General features: G+C 36.3%; 1 protein-coding gene and 1 non-coding gene across 7 annotated transcripts in view; both read left to right on the top strand.

Annotated features, from left to right (window-relative positions):
- Positions 1-22,870, top strand: part of CCSAP (centriole, cilia and spindle associated protein) — a 36,842-nt gene that overhangs the window by 5,783 nt on the left and 8,189 nt on the right. For 5 of the 6 annotated variants that reach the window (XR_013170858.1, XR_013170857.1, XR_013170856.1 and 2 more), the window contains exon 2: positions 21,467-21,732. Coding sequence is in view for 1 of the 6 variants with exons in the window: in XM_077149402.1 (XP_077005517.1) it covers positions 21,467-21,732 (266 nt within the window). In the remaining 5 variants the exon portion in view is untranslated. Of the gene's footprint in view, positions 1-20,837; positions 20,926-21,466; positions 21,733-22,870 lie in introns of those variants that run through there. The other variant, XR_013170859.1, reaches the window with a different exon arrangement.
- LOC143675292 (U6 spliceosomal RNA) lies at positions 3,982-4,085 on the top strand. Its single transcript, XR_013171529.1, has one exon. It is a non-coding gene; the product is annotated as a U6 spliceosomal RNA (small nuclear RNA).

Below are 22,870 nucleotides of genomic sequence, written 5' to 3'. Positions count from 1 at the left end.
AACTAAATTGAGGTGTACACTGTCAGGCTGAAAGGGCTTTTTTTCTCCTCCCCTCTCTTCCTTGCTCTTGTTTGTGAAACAGCGACATGTCAAATATTTGAGTTCACATATAAATACAATATTTAGACAGCATTGTTGTATGGGTGATGCCTGTGTTTGTTTACCTGTTCACGTTTGCCCTGAGTTGATTATTTTGGTTTTCTTCAAGATATTGAATCCTCCCAGAGGCTAAGGTCAGTTATTTTTATCTCTACCAGTATTTTCTGGCTTAGGCTCAGGAAAAAGAAACAATGTTTTGTGCTTTGGGGAGTCAGTCACAGAATCGTTTGCTGTTCTAGTTTGTTAGCTACTGGAATGCAATATACTAGAAACGGAATGGCTTTTAAAACAGGGGGAATTTAATAAATTGCAAGTTACAGTTTTTAGGCCTATAAAAATGTCCACACTAAAGCAGGTCTCTAGAAATGTCCAATCTAAGGCATCCAGGGAAAGATACCTTGGTTCAAGAAGGCCGATGAAGTTCAGGGTTTCACTCAAGTGGAAAGGCACACAGCGAACACGGTGAGGGTTTCTCTCTGGGCTGGAAGGGCATATGGTGAACATGGCATCATCTGCTAGCTTCCTCTCTAGCTACCGGGGAGGTGTTTTCCTTCTTCATCTCCAAAAGCTGCTGGCTAGTGGACTCTTTGTTTCGCAGTTCTGCGGTATTCTTTGTTGTGACTTTCTCGTGGCTGTCCTTCTTCTTTGTTCTTTCTTTTATAGGATTCCAGTAAGGTAATCAAGACCCACCTAGACTGTTAATCCAGTTTAACAACCACTCTTGATTGAGTCATGTCTCTAGGGAGATGATCTAATTAAAGTCTCTAACATACAGTACTGAATAAGGATTAGAAGAACCGGCTGCTTTTACAAGATGGGATAAGATTAAAACATGGCTTTTCTAGGGTACATACATTCTTTCAAACCAGCACATTTGCTTTGCTTCTCTCTATCAGTCCCTGCTGATTCCTGTGCTGGGCAGGATGGAAATCCTTATTTTTAAGTGGATGGTTTTATATTCTAGTGTGATGAGGATAGTTTTGAGTTTCTGTGAAACACAAAACTTTAGTTTCTATTTTTACTGAAGCCATACATGTAGATAAAATCCTGTAGTTCTGTATGGTTTATAGAAACAACAACATAGCAGCACATACATGCACATACACAAACATACTTGTCTACTCATTGGGTAACTACTTGGAACTCTTCTGGTAATTTCCTTTGGTATTTATTTCCATATTCCAAATAACATGGTTTTTATTGACACTTGTTGATTTCTTTTCAGTTTCTTAGCATCATCTTTTTTCTTTTAACTTTTTTTATTGTTTAGTATAACATATATACAAATCAAAGAAATAAAAAAGCAATAGTTTTCAAAGCACTCTTCAACAAGTAGTTATAGGACAGACCCTTTAGCATCATCTTTTGACTTTACTTTTTTACCACACTCCTAACCCTTGCACGTTTCCCATTTCCACATCTTCTCAATGAAGTTATTAGTGTTTTGGTAGATTAAAAATTAGTATCTACATGCACTCCCCCTCCCTGCCCAGTACAACAAATGGTGCTGCAATAACGGGATAGTCACATGGAAAAAGAATGAAATGTGACCCCCACCATACAGTATACCAAAAAAAAAATTAGTATCTGTAATATTGTGCCTATGGAAAATGTTCAAAGCTGACCCGTTGTTCACTATGACTCTTTCGTCTTCCACAGTATAAGTGCCTATCAGGGATGCCACCAGTCTCACCATCTCAGAGATTCCCCTCCCAGGCCTTCTGACCCACTTGTGGCTGGACTGGCTGCTGCTCTTTAGACTTGCTGCGCATTTGGCATGCTGGCAGGTCCCTTCATCATTTCCTCAGGGATTTCCTTGGCTCCTCTTGGTAGGTGCTTCTGTTTTGTGGCTGTCACAAGATCTTCTTTCTTGATTTACTCCCTCCTTGGTGGAGCTCACCTTCTAGTAGCTTCATGAGAAAGTGTGTGAGAGAGGTTCATTTTTTTGAGGTCCAGTATATCAAAAATATCTTTATTCTACCTTCACAATTTGGTGAGTTGTGGCTGGGTGTGGAATCTAGATTGGAAGTACTTTTCTTTAAAAAAATCATACAGAAAATGCAGGGTTCCCAAATACCTCCTGTTCCATAATTTTCCCTACTGTTAACACTTTGCATTAGTCTGATACCTTGTTACAATTGATGGAACAATATTATATTGTACTATGAATATGGTCTATCCTTTCTTTACATTAGGGTTCACTTGTACATTCCTATGTTGTATTTTTTTTAAAATTTTTACTCTTATAACAAAATTTACCATTTTAACCACATTCAAATATGTCTTTTTGTGTTAATTACATTAACAGAAGCTCTGCACCAATGAAGAATTAATTCCCTATTCCCTATCCCCTTGCCTGTGTTTGTTCACCCATTCAGATATGCCCTGAGTTGAAGAAATTATGTTGAGTAAAATAAGTCAGACACAAAAGGATCTCACTGATATGAAATATATTGTATACTCTCACTGATATGAAAGAATTAGTATCAGTAAATTGATAGAGTCAGAAAGTAGAATATAGTTTACTAAGGCCAGGGTAGGGGTAGGGATGGGTAGTTGATTCTTCATTGGTGCAGAGTTTCTGTCTGGGATGATGAAAATGATGTTAATAGATGGTGGTGATGGTAAATTCTGTAATTTTTGATGAAGTCCCATTTATCTATCTTTTTCTTTTGTTAGTTATGTTTTGGTGTAAAGTCTAAGAAACCATTGCCTAATTTAAGGTCCTAAAGATGTTTCCCCATGTTTTCTTCCAGGTGTTTTATAGTTTTTGTTCTTACATTTAGAATTTGATCCATTTTCAGTTGTTTTTTGTGTAGGGTATGAGGTAGTGGTTCATCTTCATTCATTTTTTATAAAGACATTTTCCCAGCACTGTTTGTTGAAGACAGTATTATTTCCCAGTTGAGTAGACTTGGCATCCTTGTCAAAAATAAGTTGGCCTGGGTGGTGCGATGGTGGCTCAGTGGCAGAATTCTTGCCTGCCATGCTGGAGACCTGGGTTCGATTCCTGGTGGCTGCCCATGCAAAAAAATTCAAAATAAATTTGGCCATATAACAGACATAAAATATAGAATATAGGTGTTCTAGTTTGCTAGCTGCCAGAATGCAATATACCAGAAACAGAATGGCTTTTAAAAAGGGGAATTTAATAAGTTGCTAGTTTACAGTTTTAAGGCCGAGAAAATGTCCCCATTAAAACAAGTCTATAGAAATATCCAACCAAAGGCATCCAGGGAAAGATACCTTAGTTCAAGAAGGCCAATGAAGTTCAGGGTTTCTCTCTCAAGTGAGAAGGGACATGGCCAACACAGACAGGGCTTCTCTCTCAGCTGGAGGGGCACATGGCGAACACAGTGTCATCTGCTAGCTTTCTCTCCTGGCTTCCAGTTTTATGAAGCTCCCTGGGAGGCATTTTCCTTCTTCATTTCCAAAGGTCGCTTGGCTTGTGGACTCTCTCTGCTTCGTGGTGCTGCAGCATTTTCTACTTTCTCCGAATCTCTCATTTTCCAAAATGTTTCCTCTTTTATAGGACTCCAGTAAACCAATCAAGACCCACCCAAATGGGTGGAGACACATCTTCCCTATTCGAGTTCAACAAACACTCTTGATTAGGTTACATCTCCAGGGAGATGATCTAATTACATATAGTATTGAATAGGGATTATTCTGCCTCTACAAAATGGGATTTTGATTAAAACATGGCTTTTCTAGGGTACATACATCCTTTCAAACCAGTACGATAGGTTAACTGAATACAGAATGAGGCTAAAGATTGAGGAGCGGTTGCTTAATGTGTGCAGGGTGTCTAACTAGGTTAAACTTAAACGTTTGGAAAAGGATACAGGTGACAGTATTATATTATTGTAAGAATAATTAACAGTGGTTGCTTCGGCAGCACATATACTTAAATTGGAATGATACAGAAATTAGCATGGTCCCTGCACAAGGGTGAGATGCAAATTCATGAAGTGTTCCATATTAAAAAAAAAAAAAAGAATAATTAACAGTATTGAATGGTGTGTGAATGTGGTATGTCATTAGAAAGAAAATTGGAAGTTAAAATATAGGAATGTTTAATACAATAAATCTTTTGGTGGACAACATCTATAATTATTGTACAAATATAAAAAAGTTCTTTCATGAACTAGAACAAATACATGACACTATTACAAGGAATTAATAATAGAGGGTATATATATTGCAAATGATGGTCTATAGTTAATATAGTAATATTTTAATATTCTTTCATCAACAGTAACAAATATACCGCACCAATACTATGGGCCAATAATAGTGAGGGGTAAGGGGTATGGGAGGATTTGGTTTTCTTTTTAATTTTTATTTCTTTTCTGGAGTAATGAAAATGTTCTAAAATTGATCATGGGGAGGTATGCACAACTTTTTGATACTGGGAGCCAGTGACTGTATACTTCAGATGGTTTGTATGGTGTATGAATATATCTCAAATTGCATAAAAAAAAATAAGTTGGCCATAGATGTGAGGGCTTATTTCTGAACTCTCTATTCGATCCCATTGGTTACGTATCCATCCTTGTGCCAGTACTACATTTGACTACTATGGCTTAGTAATAAGTTTTAAATCAGAAAGTGTGACCTCCAACTTCATTCTCTTTTGAGATGACTTTGGTATTTGGGGCCCCAACTCTTGATGGTTGGTTTTTTCATTTCTGCAAAGGCTGTTGGAATTTGGAGTGGGATTATGTTGAATCTGTAAATCACTTGGAGTAGAATTGACATCTTAATAATATTTGTCTTTCAATCCATGAACACGGAATGCCCTTCTATTTATTTAGGTTTTTAAAAATTTCCTTTAGCCATGTTTTATAGTTTTCTATGTATAAGTCCCATACATCTTGGTTAGATTTATTTCTAGATATTTGATTCTTTTAGTTGCTATTGTAAATATATTTTTTTCTTGATTTCCTCTTCAGATTGTTCACTACTAGCATGTAGAAACACTACTCACTTTTGTGTGTTCCTCTTATACTCTGTCACTTTTTGAAGTTGTTTATTATCTTTAGTAGTTTGCGTTCAGGATCATGTCATTTGAGAAAATGGAAAGATTTACTTCTTCCTTTACAATTTGGATGCCTTTTATTTCTTTTTCTTGCTTAATTGATCTGGCTAGAACTTTCAGTACAATGGTGAATAACAGTGGTGACAGTGGGCATCCTTGCCCTGTTCTTGATCTTAGAGAGAAAGCTTCCAGTCTTTTACCACTGTGTATGATGTTAAGGGGGGGGGTGGGGTTTCCTATATGCCCTGTGTTATGTTGAGGATGTTTCCTTCTATTCCTAGTTTTTTAGGTGGTTTTATCAAGAAAGGGTGCTGAATTTTGTCAAATGCCTTATCTGCATCGAGATGATCATGTGCTTTTTTCCTCTGTTCTATTAAGGTAGTGTATTTCATTTTCTTGTGATGAACAACTCTTTCATACTTGGGGTAAATTCTATTAGATAATGGTGTATAATTCTTTTAATGTGCTGTTGGATTCAGTTTGTAGTTTTTTGTTGAGGATTTTTGCATCTATTTTCATAAGGAATATTGGTCTGTAATTTCCTTTTCATGTTGTATCTTTATCTGCCTTTGGTATTAGGGTGATATTCCTTCTTCTTCAGTTTTTTTTGAAGAGTTTGAGGAGGATGGGTTTTAATTCTTCCTGGAATGTTTGGTAAAATTTACCACTGAAGCCATCTGTCCTGGGATTTTCTTTTTTGGGAGGTTTTGATTATTGGTTCAATCTCATTATTGGTCTTTTGAGATCTTCTGTTTCTTCTCGAGTCCATGTAGGTAGTTTGTGTTTCTAGGAATTTACCCATTTCAAATTTGTTGGAGTAGAGTTGTTCATAGTATCTTCTTATAATCCTTTTTATTTATGTGATATCAGTAATGTTTCATTTCCGATTTTAGATACTTGCATCCTCTTTTTTTTTCTGTCAGTTTAGTTAAGGGTTTGTTGATTTTATTAATCTTTTCAAAGAACCATCATTTGTTTTTGTTAACAAATTGTTTTTTATTCTTTATTCATTTATGTCCATTCTAATCTTTATTTCTTTTCTTCTGCTCGCTTTGGATTTAGTTTGCTCTTGTTTTTCTAGATCAACCAGTTTTGAGGTTAGGTTGCTGATTTGAGAGCTTTGTTTTTTTAATGTTTGCATTTAGAGCTATACATTTCCCTCTCAGCACTGCCTTTGCTGTATCCCATCAGTTTTAGTATGTTGTTTTCATTTTCATTACCTGGAGATATTTTCTAATTTCTCTTGTGATTTTTTTCTTTGCTCCTTTGTTTTTTAAAGTGCGTGCAATTTAATTTTCATGTTGTTGTGCATTTTCCAGTTCTCTCTCTGTTACTGATCTGTAACTTCATTCCATTGTAGTTAAAGGGGATACATTGTATAATTGCAATATTTTTAAATCTATTGAGCCTTGTTTTATGACCTATCACATGGTTTATCCTGGAAAATGATCCATATGCACTAGAGAGGAATGTGTATGCTATTGCTGTTGGGTGAAGTTTTCTAAACATGTCTTTAAGGTCTAGTTGATTTTTTTTTTCCATTCTACATATATAATCAGTAATTCTCAATATCATCACATAGTTGCATATTCATCATTTCTTAGAACATTTGCATCAATTCAGAAAAAGAAATGACAACAGAAAAAGAAAGAAAACGATAACAGAAAAAAAAAGATTATACATACCATACCCCTTACCTCACTTTCATTTATCACTAGCATTTCAGACTAAATTTATTTTAATATTTGTTGCCCTGTTCCTTATTTTTATTCCATATGTTCTATTCATCTGTTGACATGGTAGATAAAAGGAACATCAGAAGGTCTAGTTGATTTTATAGTTTCATTCAAGTCTTCTTTTTCATTATTGCTCTTCTCCCTGAATGTTCTATCCATTATAGAAAGCAGTATTTTGAAGTCTCCTACTATTAATGTAGAACCATCAATTTCTCCCTTCAAATCTGTCAAAACTTGTTTCTAAATGATAATAGATTTATTATTACCTTTTATGCATTTGCCTTCTACAGCCCATATAAAGTAAAAGGTGGAGTCAGATACCAAAAAACACAATTCAGTAAAACTGGCATTTATAATTACACTTAAGCTACCTTTACCAGGGGCCTTATTTCTTTATCCTGCTTCCATACACAATAGTGTCTTGTCCTTTCAGTCTGAAGAACTCCCTTTAGTATTGCTTGTAGGACAGATTTAGTGAAGACAGACTCCCTCAGCTTTTATTTATCTGTAAATGCCTTAATCTCTCCTTCATTTTTCTTTTTTAATATTTTTATTGATATATTTTCACACAGATTCCATATATGGTGTGTAATCAGTGGTTCAGAATATCATCACATAGTTGTGTATTCATCACCATGTTCATTTTTTAAAAATATTTTTTTTGATAAATCTTAACATACAAACAGATATAAACATTCTGAACATACAAACACTCCATACATGGTGTACAATCAAAGGCTCACAGTATCATAACATAGTTGTTTTTCATCACCATGGTCATTTTTTAGAACATTAACCTCATTCCTAAAAAAGAAAAAAAACCCTCATACATACTCATACATACCATACGCCTTACCCCTCCTTTCATTGACCACTAGTATTTCCTTCTACACAATTTATTTTGCCCTTTGTCCCCCCTATTATTTATTTATTTTTTTATCCATGTTTTTTAACTCATCTGTCCATACCCTGGATAAAAGGAGCATCAGACACAAGGTTTTCATAGTCACACAGTCAAATTGTAAAAGTTATATCTTTATACAATTATCTTCAAGAATCAAGACTACTGGAACACAGCTCAACAATTTCAGGTACTTCCTCCAGATACTCCAATACACCATAAACTAAAAAAGGATATCTATATAATGCATAAGAATAACCTCCAGGATAACCTTTTGACTCCGTTTGAAATCTCTCAGCCACTGAAACTTTGTCTCATTTCTCTCTTTTCCCTTTTGGTCAAGAAGTCTTTCACAATCCCTTGGTGCCAGGTCCCGGCTCATCCCAAGATTTCTGTCCCATTTTGCCAGTGAGGTTTACATTCTGGGAGTCACCTGCTGAGCTGGCTTAGAGATAGAAGCCACATCTAAGCAACAAAAGAGGTACTCTGGGGGGTGATTCTTAGGCCTAACTTTAAGTAGGTTTAGCCTATCCTTTGTAGGAATAAGTTTCATAGGAGTGAGCCCCAAGATTGAGGGCTTGGTCTATTGATTTGGTTGTCCCCACTGCTTGCTTGAGGATCATTTCTTAACATCTTTGTTTGGTATGTCTAAAGTCATCGTCATTGTTTTTGTTTCTAGGTTTATCTCTTGTTCATTTGGAGGGACCATTATTTCCTATTTCTTTGTCTTGTAATCTTTGTTGCATTGTACATTAAAAAAAATTCCATATATATGGTGTTAGCTATTCAATTTATTTTAAAATGTAATAAGCATAATAGTCAAAGTAGTGCTCCAAACATGTTCTTCACAAGGAAAACACTATAAGAGAAGACATAATAGAGATGGCTTTGCAATAAGAGGTACATATTCCTTCTATGGAGATAGAGAATAAAAGGACAAATCTAGTCAGAAAGACAATTCACTGTACACAGTTTATTTACAGTTTTGTACACTGTCTTAATATGAATTGGTCTTCTTCTTGACTAACCAAAGCAAAATAACTTAAGTAATACAAAGTGTTAAAATGCAGCATATTTGTTTCCCAGTGCCTGTCCATGTTAAAAAAGAAATGCAGCATTAAGACACAAAAACACATTCTAATTCTAGTTTGGAATGTTATTATGATGTTACATTAAAAAAAATCCACAGTTATGTTTAGAATCGCACACAAACGTAGATCACTGATTTAAATGAAATGCATAAACTTTTAGCAAAGCTTTGTAGTTATAAAAAAAAAAATGACCAAAAAAGGCACAAAATTAATGTTTATTCCACCTTTGTGTCATATTCCTGGATCCTTCACCAATGTTACATGGAGTAAAAAACAAAAGCAAAATAGAGTGAATAACTAAAAGTCACTAATGTTATTGAGTAGGGAAACAAAATCTAGCAGCCATCAGCAAGAGTACAGCAAAGATAATAATGCTGAAAAAAGAAACAAAGAAAATTGCTAGAAAACTATGCATTATATTCTTTCAAACCTGCAAAATATGCTGCTACATACAATGGAATGAATATAAACAGAATTTTCTTTTTCCTTTAACGTATAGAAATGCATGGTTTTTTTTGAATATTGTGGATGGGTAAATGTGCTTGTAATGTGGGTCAGGAACATATTTATAGATTCTGGGAATGATGTATACTGTAATTTGAATGGGATAGTGAATATGCTAGCCCAAATAAAAAAATAAGAATATATGAACACAGAACTACAAGACAAAGGTGAATGTTATTAGCAACATTTTTTAGATGAAAATAAAATTTAAATGCATCCACCCTGCTGTTAAAGAGGCTTTGGTTCAGCTCCCAGAACTCAATTGCTTGACATAGTCTCCTATGAGAATACTCAGAAGGTGTCTTCTTAAACAACAAACCTATTTTTAATGGTGGAGCTGCCCTTAGTAGCTGTGTCTGCAGGGGACTGATAACTGATCACTATCTTTGGAGGAAGTCCTAATCTTTTCTTGTACACCCTCCCTACATGTGTTTTTAACAGCTTCTGTTTTCACATTCAGTAGTCCATATTGCTATTTTATCACCGTTTGTGCTAATGTTAACAACGGCTCCACATATATCATCACTTTAGTCATCAAAAGATTCTCCAGTAAGGCACAGGAGTATCTCCAGCCAAAAGCGATTGAGATGACTTTGTCTCCACTGTTTGTTCAATGTAATTAGCTATCATCCTCCCCATTTTTTCCATCTTCCCACATAGGCTCAAGACCATACTTTTTATTAATGTGTTTTTAAATTGTATAAGATAACATATATATATAAAGCAAAGAAAGAAAAAAGGAATAATTTTCAAAGCACACTTCAACAAGTAGTTATAGAACAGATCCTCGAGTTTGTCATGGGATACCATACCATCATCTCAGATTTTTTCTTCTAGTTCCTCCACAACACTGGAGGCTAGAAGGAATATTAGTATAGTGATTCAGTAGCATACTTGTTTGTTAAATCCCATTTGCTCTGTAATACCTCATCCTTCTCCTTCAATCCTTCTCCCAATCTATAGGGATCTTTGGAGAATGCCTGCTCTGACTTTTTCATGTTGATAAGAGGTTGGCTTTGTTTTAAACTCTAATTGAGGTCTGATCTCTCCTTTGGTTACCTTAACTATTATTATCTATAGCTGTGCTAACTTTCAGGTGTACTCAGAGTTCCAGGGAAATACCAGCTGATACACATATGGCTCAGTGTCTCAGAATCCAGAAATTTTATCTATAACTTCACATCAAATGTGGCTTCTATAAGGTATAAGGGCCCACAATCTAGGCTTCTATTTTTTTTTTTAAATGGGAAAATTTTATGTTGTATATTTGTTACCAGAAAAAATTTTTAAAAAACCCATAGAACTGTACAACACAGTGAACACTAATCTAAACTGTGGAATACAGTCAATTGCATAAGTTTAATAATATTGTTCCATCAAATTTAATAAAAATACCACACTATGCAAAGTGTCAATAAAAGGGAAAACAAATTTGAAGGGTAAAGTCTGGTCAAAATAATTCCATAGCAAGCCAAAATATCCCTTATGACAAAGTCAATCTAAATTGACTTTTGGATATCGAAAATCTTAAACAACTACCACTAATATGTTCTTCCATAAATTATTGCCTAAAGGCATATACGACAAATGTGAAATAAGTAAAATAAGGACTTTAATAACAGGGACCTCCTCTAATAAAAGGAATTCACATAAATTTTGAAATATTTTACCAAAATTAAGACAAAACAATATCTGTAAAATGGTTAAACAGCAAATATCATATATAATACCTGGTCTAGGAAATCTTAAATATCAAATATAGTGGTATGATACTGAATAGGGTTTTTTTTTAAAACTCTTTTTATTAATAAAAAAATTAACAAACAAAACATTTAGATATCATTCCATTCTACATATACAATCAGTAATTCTTAATATCATCACATAGTTGCATATTCATCATTTCTTAGTACATTTGCATCAATTTAGAAAAAGAAATAAAAAGACAATAGAAAAAGAAATAAAATGATAATAGAGAAAAAAAAGACTATACATACCATACCCCTTACCCCTCGCTTTCACTTACCACTATTTCAAACTGAATTTAACATTTGTTCCCCCTATTATTTATTTTTATTCCATATGTTCTACTTTTCTGTTGATACAGTAGCTAAAAGGAGCATCAGACATAAGGTTTTCACAATCACAGAGTCACATTGTGAAAGCTATATCATTGTTCAATCATCATCAAGAAACATGACTACTGGAACACAGCACTACATTTTCAGGCAATTCCCTCCAGCCTCTCCACTACATCTTGAACAACAAGGTGATATCTACTTAATGCGTAAGAATAACCTCCAGGATAACCTCTCGACTCTGGAATCTCTCAGCCACTGACACTGTCTCATTTCACTCTTCCCCCTTTTGGTCAAGAAGTTTCTCTCAATCCCTTGATGTTAATTCTCAGCTCATTCTAGGGTTTTTCTCAGTCCCTTGATGCTGAGTCTCAGCTCATTAGGCTTCTATTTTTTAAAAAGTATTTTCTGAGAGAGACCTTAGCATATTTGTTCATTTGTTCTGGCTTATTTTGCACAGCCCATGATCCCCAAGGTTTATTCAGTTTTCAGTGCCCCTTAATGTCCCTCCTTTTTGTAGCCACACCAAATTCCATCATATAAATGTATCACTGTTTTCCTCTGTACTTCTCAGTCATTGTGTCCTTTGGCTCCCTCCATCAATTGGGTATCATGGATAATGTCCAAAATAAACAAACCTTGTCTTACAGTATCTTCCTTTGGTCGTACAATCAGCTATACTCTGAATTTTAGGCAATTTTCATTGGTCCATAATGACAAAGGGTCAGCAAATGTAACATCACTAACTATCAAATCAGAACTACCCCTTATCACTTGTCCCTAGCCCCCCAGTTAGTTGCCCTTGGTAGGCTGTGGTACTGTTAATGTCTTCCTGTTAACTATTGGTCATAGCATGCAGTTTTAGTTTTCCCCTATATTCCTCTACCTATTGACTTTGTCCACTATTGAACCATTGGAATAGCTCATGTAAGAACTTATTTATAATTGTAAATGTAATCATTAGGATACATAGCACTATACATCCCCCTTCAATCATATTCACCTTCTATATGGCAGTGTTACTTTTAAGCCCATTAATTAATTGTCACTTCCATCTGTTTCCTTGTATTTAGAATCAACCACTTTGGGTAGCCTTTCTTCCATCTGTAGCTTTTGTGTACCTCTAGGTCTGCTATTTCATACAGTGTAACCTCTGAGATTACCATTACCAGAGTCATCATAGCAAAATCATACAGTATCTGTCCTTTTATGTCTGACTTATTTTACTTAGTATTATGCGCCAAGTTTCGTCCATGTTGTCCTATGTTTTGGGACATCATTTCATTGTACCGCTGCATAATATTCCATCATATGTATATACCACATTTTGTTTATCCACTCGTTTGTTGATAGGCACTTGGATTGTTTTCATCTCTTGGCAGTTGTGAGTAATGCTGCTGTGAACATCAGTATGCAAATGTGTGTTCTGGTCACTGTCCTAAACTCTTCTGGGTATATACCGTATATTGCTCATAGGGCAACTCAATATTTAGTTTTCTGAGGAATCGCTAAACTGTCTTCCATAGTGGCCACACCATTTTACATTCCACCAACAGTGAATGAGTGTTCCAATTCTCCATATCCTCTCCAACATTTGTAGTTGTCTCTGTTTAATAGCAGCCATTCTTATAGGTGTGAGGTGATATCTCATTGTTGTGTTGATTTGCATTTCCCTTATGGCTAGTGAAAATGAGCATCTCTTCATTTGCTTTTTAGCCACCTGTATTTGCTCTTCAGAAAAGTGTCTGTTCATACCCTCTGCCCATTTTATAATTGGGGCTGTTTGTTCTTTTGTTGTTGAGCTGTATAATTTCTTTATGTACACAGGATATCAAGCCTTTATCTGATGTATGGTTTCCAAATATTTTCTCCCATTGAGTTGGCTACCTCTTCATCTTTTTGACAAGGTCCTCTGAGGCACAGAAGCTCTTAATTTTGAGGAGCTCACATTTGTCTATTTTTTTCTTTTGCAGCTTGTGCTTTAGGTGTAAAGTTTAAGAAGCTGCCTCCTATTACTAGATCTTGAAGATGTTTCCCTGCGTTTTCTTCTAGGAGTTTTATGGTACTGGCTCTTACATTTAGGTCTTTAATCCATTTTGAATGAATTTTTGTATAGGGTGTGAGGTAAGTGCCCTCTTTCATTCTTTTGGCAATTGATAGCCAATTCTCCCATGCCCATTTATTGAAAAGAATATTCTGTCCCAGTTCAGTGGATTTGGGGGTCTTGTTGAAGATCAGTTGTCAACAGATTTGGTGGTCTATCTCTGCACTCTTGATTCAATTCCATTGCTTAATACTTCTATCTTAGTGCCAGTACCATGCTGTTTTCACCACTGTGGCTTTAAAGTCAGGAAATGTTAGTCCTCCCACTTTGCTCTTCCTTGTAGGATATCTTTAGCTATTCTAGGTCTCTTTCCCTTCCAAATAAATTTGAGAACTAATTTTTCCAGGTCTTCACAGTAGATTGTTGGGATTTTGATTAGTATTGTATTGAATCTATAGATGAAATTGGGTAACATTGATATCTTGATGGCATTCAACCTTCCTATACATGAGCATGGAATGTTTTTCCATCTATTTAGGTCACTTTTTATTTCTTTTAGCAATTTTTTATAATTTTTAAATACAAGTCCTTGACATCACTGGTTAGGCTTATCCCTAGATACCTGATTCTTTTGATTGTTATTTTGAATGGAATTTTTTCCTTAATTGTCTCCTCAGGTAGGTCATTGTGTACATTACTGATTTTTGTACATTAATCTTGTATCCTGCCACTTTGCTGAATTTATTAGCTCAAGTAGTTCTGTCATAGATTTCTCAGGGTTTTCTATATATAAGATCATGTCATCTGCAAATAATGAATGTCTTACTTTTTCCTTTTCAAGTTTTATGCCTTTTATGTCTTTTTATTGTCCAATTGCTCTAGCTAGAATTTCTAGCATGATGTTGAACAGGAATGTGATAGTGGGCATCCTTGTCTTGTTCATGATCTTAGAGGGAAAGCTTTAAGTCTTTTACCATTGAGTGTGTTAATGTGGGTTTTTCATATATGCTATTTGTCATATTGAGGATTTTTCCTTTGATTTCTCTTTTTCTAAGCTTTCTTCTCAAGAAAAAATGCTTAACATTGTAAATTCGTTTTCTGCTTTGTTTGAGATGGTCCTTTGGTTTTTCCCCCTTCCTTTTATTAATGTGGTGTAGTACATGAGTAATTATTTCCTTATGTTGAACCACCCTTTCATACAGGGGATAAATCCCATTTGATTATAATATATAATTCATTCAATGTGCTGTTACATTTGATTTGGTAATATTTTGTTGGAGGATTTTGGCATCTATATTTATAATAAATTGGCCTGTAATTTTATCTTCTTGTAGTATCATTATCTGGCTTTGTTATAAAGGTAATGTTCGCCTCATAGAATGAGTTAGGAAATGTTCCCTCCTCTTCCATTGATTGGAAGAGTTTGAGCATGACTGGTATTAATTATCCTTGAAATATTTGGTAGAATTCACCTGTGAAGCCATCTGGTCCTTGGCTTTTCATTGTTTGGAGGTTTTTGATGAGTGATTCAATTTCTTGTAATTTGTCTTTTGAAATCTATTTTACCTAGAGTCAGTGTAGTTTATGTGTAGGACTTTTCCATTTCATCCAGGTTGTCTAATTTGTTGGCATAAATTTGTTCAAAATATTCTCTTATTTTTTTCATTTCCATATGGTCAACAGTAAAGCCCCTCCTCTCTCTCTTTTTGTCAGCCTAGCTAAATGTTTGTTATCTTTACTGATATTTTCAAAGAACCAACTTTTCATTTTGTTAATGCTTTCTATCTTCAATTCTCTATTTCATTTATTTCTGTTATAATCTTTGTTATTTCTTTCCTTAGGTGTCACAGAGGTATTCAAAGTTCCAAGAAAATACCAGCTTATACACATACAGTTCAGCATCTCAGAATTTAGAAATACACTTACAGTTTTGAGCTACATATGGCTCCTATAAGATCTTACATTCTAGGCTCCAATTTTCTTATAAGTATTTTCTGAAAGAGACCATAGTATAATTGTTATTTTGTTTCTGGCTTATTTTGCACAACACGTTGTCCCCAAATTTCATTCAGTTTGTTGTGTGCCTTACGATAGCCTTCCTTTTTGTAGGGGCAGAGTATTCCATCATTATCTACTGCATCCATCCATCTATCCATCTATCTATCACAGTTCACCTTTTACCTTCTCAGTCATTGTATCCTTTGGCCCCCTCCATCCATTGGGCATCATGGATAATGTCCAAAATAAACAAACCATGTCTTACAGTGTCCTCAATTAGTTGTGCAGTCAACAGCAGTCTCAATTTTAGACAGTTTTCACTGGTCCAGAGCTATGTCAGTTCTAACTTTTCAGTGTTGGAAAGGGTTACTGATAATATGGGATAGGGAATGGAACTAGTTGATGTTCTTTGAGAGGCCGGCCCATTTGGGTTTCAGGACTTATCTGGCCTAGGAACCCATCTAGACATTATAGATTTCTGGAAAATAATCATAGCGCATGGAACCTTCATAGAATCTCAGATAAAGCTGTAGATGTTTTTTAGGGTTAGTAGGAATGGTTTTGGTTGGGGCTTTTCCCCCAGTTATTTAGAAGAGTTTGAGCAATATTGGTGTTAGTTCTTTTGGAGTGTTTGATAAAATTCCCCTGTAAAGCTGTTTGGTCTTTGCCTTTTGTTTTGTGGGAAGATTTTTTGATGACTGATGAATTTTGTTTCCTGTAATTCATCTGTTGAGATCTTTTATTTCATCTTGAGTCAGTGTAGGTAGTTCACGTGTTCCCAAGTTGTTGTCCATTTCATCTAAGTTGTCTAGTTTGCTGGCATATAGTTGTTCATAGTATCCTTTTATGATTTTTAAGATTTGTTCAGGATCCTTGGTAATGACTCCCCTATCATTTCTGATTTTACTTGCATTCTCTTTTTCTTTGTCAGTCTAGCCAGGGGTCCATCAGTTTTATTGATTTTTCTCAATGAACCAACTTCGTTTTGTAATCTTCTATTTTTTTTGTTCTCTAGTTCGTTTATTTCTGCTTTATTCTTTGTTATTTCTCTATGTCTATTTGCTTTGGGTTTGGTTTGCTATTCTTTCTCTAATTTCTCCAGGTGAGCAGTTAAGTCTTTGATTTTTGCTCATACTTCTTTTTAAAGTAGGCATTTAGGGCAATAAATTTCCCTGTGAGCACTGCCTTTGCCACATCCCATGTTTTGATATGTTGTATTCTCATTATCATTCCTCTCCAGATATTTAGTAATTTCTCTAGCAATTTCTTCTTTGACCCACCGATTATTTAATATTATGTCTTTTAATCTCATATATTTGTGAAAGTTCTGGTTGTTTTGGTGGTTGTTTCCAGCTTTATTTCAGTGTGGTCAGAGAAAGAACTTTGGATGATTTCAATCTTAGTAAATTTATAAAGACTCATTTTGGGTCTCAGCATATGATCATCTTGGAAAACATTCTATGAATAATGGAGAAAAATGTACATCCTGGTGTTTTGGGGTGTAATGATCTATGTATGTCTAATTCCTTTGTTTTAATGGGTCTCAAAATTCTGGAACAGATTTTTGGTCATTGTTTCCATTTAAAATGTACTGATTTTAAAAACTAGTAACAAAACTGTCACATGAAGACAAATAGTCCACAAAACATTCCTTTCCTTCTGAAGGTTTCACGATGCATTGTTATTATTAACCAGTCTTTTACTATTAAACTTAAATGGCCAATTGCCTTTTAGCTCACTTATTCTTCCCTCCAAGTCTTTGAATCTGCTATTTTTTTCTCTAGTATTTTTCTAATTTGATTTACAGCACTGTTCATCTCTGTGAAATCTATTTTTCTACTTAATTTTTCAGATTCTTCTTTATGCTCTTCTAGTGTCTTCTTGATAGCCTTTATTTCTTTATATGTATCCTTGAGTAACTGTTCCATATTCTGTGTTCCCTCTGTGTTTTGATTTGGTCATTTATCTGGAACATTTGTGCCCTGGATCTTCATGTGGCTTGTGATTTTCTCTTGTGTTTGGGGCATTTGATCCCCTTGAAGTTATTTTGCAGGTTGGTTTCCTTCACTTATCTGAAGTTTTATATTTAGTTGGGCTTGCACTTAGTGTCCCCTTTTGCACTTGGTTTGTCAGTAATTCTCTGCCAAACCTAGGCCTGGATCTCATGTAAGGGGTGCAGTTCTATTTGGGGTTTGTTAAAAGCTAGGCAGAAAAGATGCACAGGTAGTTCAGTGCAGAATGCCTATCACACAGGAGACCTGGGTTCAACTCCCAGTCCATGTACATACACACAAAATACTTGAGGGTCTTTTAAAAACTAGGCAGAAAAGGGTACACAGGTGGCTCAGTGAGAGAAAACTCACCTGTCATTCCAGACACCTGGGATCGACTCCCAGTCCATGCACCAAGAAAAAAACCCCAACCTGGTGGTGTGTGGCTCAGCTGGCCCCCTTGGCCTGTCTCTCTGTCCAAGCACACCTGAGATTCCCAGGCCTCGGATAAAGACGAGTGTGACCAGAAGCTCATGAGCCTGCCTTGCCAGCCAGTTTTCAGATTGGTTCCACTCTGCATGCTCCCTTGCTCCCTTGCTCCCTGGATGAGGAACCCCTGGTTCCCATCAAACCCAGGTACCCATGGTGGCCTGTCTCAGGGGTGGGGAGCAGGTACAGTGCTCAGTCCCTGTGCACAGGGGAGGCGTTTGCTGCCCTAGTGGTTCCCCACAGGAATCCCAGCTGTGGAGCCTTGAGGGAAGAGCTCCCAAGCCTGTTGTGGGAATAGCCTGGAGTGCAGGAGCTTGCCACTCCCTCATGACCCATGTCTCCACACATGCCACCTGTTCTCGGTGGGCTTGTGACTAAGGACACTCATCCTGCTCTCTCCACTTGTATCTCTGCTTCAGTTGCAGTCCCAGTTGTTGGTTTATTTATTTTTGACCCTTTTCTTGCTCTATGGAGCTGGGGTGAAGTCAGCCCACCTTACTCTGATCTTCTTGGAAGTCTCCTTAGTCGTCTTTTATAGTACACTGATAAGTTTGAGAAATAATTTGATGCCTAGGGATGATTTTACTTTCTTGCATTGGTGCCTGAGGACACTGTTAGTCTGGGATCATTTTTTATAGTTTTTTCAATTTTTTCAGTTATCCTTAATAGGGAAGGGTTGGCCTAATAGCTCACTGTCACCAGAATCAGCAGTCTTATCCACTGTATTCACTCTTCAGCCATTGTGGCCTGTTTTTTCTCCCACCTCCATTCTTCCCCTTTTTGACTGAAAAGAGCTTTTGTGTTGTTCACCCATGACTGCTGAGCTATCAAATTTAAAGTCTCTTTTAATCCTCATCTTACTTGGCTTCTCTGTAAAATTGGACCTTGTTAATTGCTTTCTCCTCAGTGTCTCTAATAACAGACTCTCCTTGCTATTTTTTACAACTCTTCTTACTGTCTGTAAGAACTTCTAACTGTTCTTTCTTGGGATCTCCTTCCTCCATTCCCTCATTAAATAATGGTATTCCCTGAGGCCTAATTCAGTCCTCTCCTCTCCATGTATTTTTTTCTGGGTGATCTGATCTTCAGTTCACAGTCACTAGCTCACGACTTTCATCTCCAACTTCATCTCTTCTGTGCTCCAGATCAAGGATCCAGCTGCCTGCTTACTTGGAGCATCTCAAACCCAAGGTGTTATACATTCCTTCCTCATCGTTCTGTGGGCCTTTTATCAGAGGAGAGCATGATCATCTACTCAGAAAACCTTTGAGAAATTTTAGACTCCTTTCCCTTCCAGCCCCCTACACTGTACCAGACTTTTGAGTTTTGCCTTCTATTAGCCTAATCCAGTGCTGCTGGGCTTCAGAAAATATTCTGAAGAACTGTCTCCCTGTTGTCTGAGAGGAGTCTAAGAATTCTTCCCAGATCAGTGTGTAGCTCACAAGTACTCTGATGATTCTGGTTATCTGGCAAGGTCCATCCCTGTCACTCAGTTTGTACTACTGATTCCTTGCCTGAACTATGTAATATTTTTCTGTCTGGCCTCTCTGCCCCAGTCTCTCTGAATTAACTTACTCTTCACATTGTACCAGAAGCCTTATTCCTCAAAGGCAAACAGGACCAAGTAATTTTTCAGCTTAAAATCCTTCAATGATTTTTCATTGTCTTCAAAAGAAAATAAAAAATTCTTAGTGGTCTACAAAGTCTTTACCTCTCCCTTCATATTTGCCCATGTCTTCATTCACTTTTTCTGTGTACTCATCATCTTGAACCATTTACAATTTCCTCTTCTTTCTTACCTTCAAACCTTTGAACAAGCTATCCCCTTTTCCTGAAATTCGCCCTCCTATTCTTTTCCTGGCTAGCTCCAGCTTGTCCTTCAAACTAAATCATTACTACTTTCTCTGGGAAGGTTTCCCTGGAAGTAATAAGTTAGACACATGGAAAAGGAGAGGAAGAGAAAGGAATCAATGAAGATTATTTGAATTGTTATTTTTTCACTCCCAGTATTGTAATGACACATGCTCCCCACCTTCTTCTTCCATTTATCTTGATCCTGATTGCTCCTCCCTTCCTCCTCCTCATAGATCCAGAGAAGAGGAAAGAATATAGGTATGTCACTCAAAGTACCTTTTGAGTAAGGAATGGATTTAGGTCCTCATAATAAAATGGAAAGTTAGCATCCCACCTTTTCCCCAAACTTAGGTGCTGGGCTTAAAGGTATGTATAGTGGTGAGGAGCTTTGAACCCCATGATTGGTTACTGATTGTCTGTTCATCCTTAAAATGTTCAGTAATAAACTAATAAATTTGGTATAGGTAAGGTCATTTCTGACAAGCATGTACCACTGTGTCTGGACTGTCCTATGTAGGGGTTCACTGTACTATAAAGGAAATAGGAACATCCACAAGAAAATAACAACTAAAAATAGGATGGGGCAAGAGTATTATACTAAAAAAGGTGATGAGGTTTTATAATAGCAGTCTATAAAATCATTACCTGGAGACAAATTCTGGAGCATCTGAAATGAGGGGGCTCCTTAAGGCCTGAACACCTGGCTCACCCTGTGATAAAGCCCTAGATGCATAAGGAACTTTTATTCAAAGCTAAGTGCAGGCTGAAATGAAACATAGGCTTAGAAAAACAATGAATGGCATAATCCTAAAAGATAATTAAAGGAATGATTATTTTTGCAGACCATTGGCCTGACAGAGTCATTTATATTGGAAGTGTGGAGAAAGCCCTCTTAAAATAGGAGTCCTTATCTCTAATTCCTAACCTTGCAAATGTCTGTGTATCTAGGTTGGTGGAACTATGGAAAATATCCCTATTGTGATGTAGTGCCTTTAAAATTAAAGGTTGCCATCTAGCTCTTAGAAGCAGCCCATGGGACCCATAGGAACATTTTCAATAATCACGGAACATCAAAGAGGAATGGAGTCCTGTAACTCAAGTTGAGCAACCTAAAACTACTAGTTTGCAGCTGCTGAATGCACAAAGTGAAATCTTTCCCTGCAACAAGGAATTCAGATAGTGGTCTTGTCTTGAAGGGAGTGGTTCTGGGTCTTGGAGGAAGGCCCATTTTTTTTTTTTTTTGACTCCTTTCAGACCAACAGGGAGACAGTTCTTCAGAATATTTCCTGAAGCCCAGCAGCACTGGATTAGGCTAATAGAAAGCAATTGGTGCTTTCTATCTTGTAACATTTAATTGGGGAGCTAGATATATCTCAGAATATGAGTAACAAGTTTCTTTTGAATAGGCTTCCTTCCATCTTGGTGTATTTGTTGTTGATTTTAAAATGGGATAAGCTGTTTGAAAATTACTAACCTAACTTGTTTCTGCTTTAAGTGAGACGTTAGGGTTGAGCTATAAGAATGAGAGTATTACTTACTAAACTAAACATTATGAATTTTTCAATTCAAATATTTAAAGTAATAATATGTAAACCTAATTTTAAAGTAGTTCCTTATCATTTTATCTTTTTTCCCAAAAGCATTGTCAGTGAAAGAAGTAGAAGAAAAGCCTGAACAAATTGAAACAAAAGAAACTGATAAATTACCCAAGAGTATTGAACCTCGACAACATCGAAGTGCCTTGTTTGCTAGAGGAAACAGGAAAGCAGTCAAAAGTCCTCAAAGATCATCAATTAAAATAAAAGAAAACAAGCATCCATTTGCTCTTTATGGCTGGGGAGAAAAACAGACAGACACAGGAAGCCAAAAAACTCATAATGTCTGTGCTTCTGCCCCTGTCCATGAGGTGGGCTTCAGTGTTTAATTTGCTTTCTGCTTTTCCTTTGAAAGAAGGGAATTAGACCATATTTCTATCATTAAGTATCATATCCCTGGTCAACGGGATTCTGTGAGGTCATGGTAGATCTTTAGGTTACAATGGGGTGGGCCAAGAAAGTCTGGAACTGGGAATCTAACCAACAAACAGGAGGATTCTGGACGTCGGTTGCTTGGAGAAAGGGGTCTTGACTGGGAATTCATTGGTACAAGGGAGGGTTTAAAGTCCCCAAGCCAGGTGAAGAAGTGGATGGAGTCCGGGTTCATGAGTTTCTAGGTGGTCTGGTGCAAGGATGAGCACAATCTGCAGACCTAGGTTTGCACCTCTGGCTGGCCTTACGTTCTGAGAGGTGTGTCTGTTAGATTGCTTCTCCTTGAATGAAGAAGACATCATCTTCCAGATGTCTATCTGACTAAATTCAAATGATGTTTCCCCTGTTCATCCATAATCTCTGCATTTTACTCCCAGAAGCTTTAAGTTTTTTCCTACCTTAGTCCTTGTTTGTCATCCTGTGTCAAATTCAGAACACAGTTCAGATAAGAGGATCCTCATATGTATAGTCACAAAACAATTGTTTCTGAGCTTTAATATTATTACACAGCCTAAAGCAAAGAACACATTAAAAATAGCAGAAAGAAAATCTGCACACTGACTTCTGATTAAGCATTCCACTGATTCTGAACCCCAGTGGATGGTGTTATTTTAAATGAAATCTGAGATGATAAAAGCAGTAGTATAAGAAAAGACATGGCACTTCCATGTGATTAACAGGCTTTGGCTGTATTATGTAATGTCTTAGGTGGTAAAATCTCTTGAGAGACTTGCTGTAAAACACTTAAAGAACTAAAAATTATTTAATGGAATATTATCCATGCTTAATGCTAAGCAGTTCCAACAGTTTTCCAGAGGCAATTTATAGAAGAACATGTGAATTAGTTGCTTAAAATTCACATCTGAATTTAGTCCACTTGATATTTCCTATTGGTTGGTTTATCACTGATCCCAAGTAAGCCATAGCATCCAGGGGGAATGGTTTCTCTCTAGAAGCTATTTCTGTAGAAGCTTTTATATGCAGAATGGTATATAAAAAGGCTGAGCTTGTCTCTGC

The sequence above is a fragment of the Tamandua tetradactyla genome, chromosome 2 (genome assembly GCF_023851605.1).
Source record: "Tamandua tetradactyla isolate mTamTet1 chromosome 2, mTamTet1.pri, whole genome shotgun sequence".
In the NCBI taxonomy this organism is placed as follows: domain Eukaryota; kingdom Metazoa; phylum Chordata; class Mammalia; order Pilosa; family Myrmecophagidae; genus Tamandua; species Tamandua tetradactyla.
Note: the sequence above shows the minus strand (reverse complement) of the source record. Positions and strands in the feature narration are given on the sequence as shown.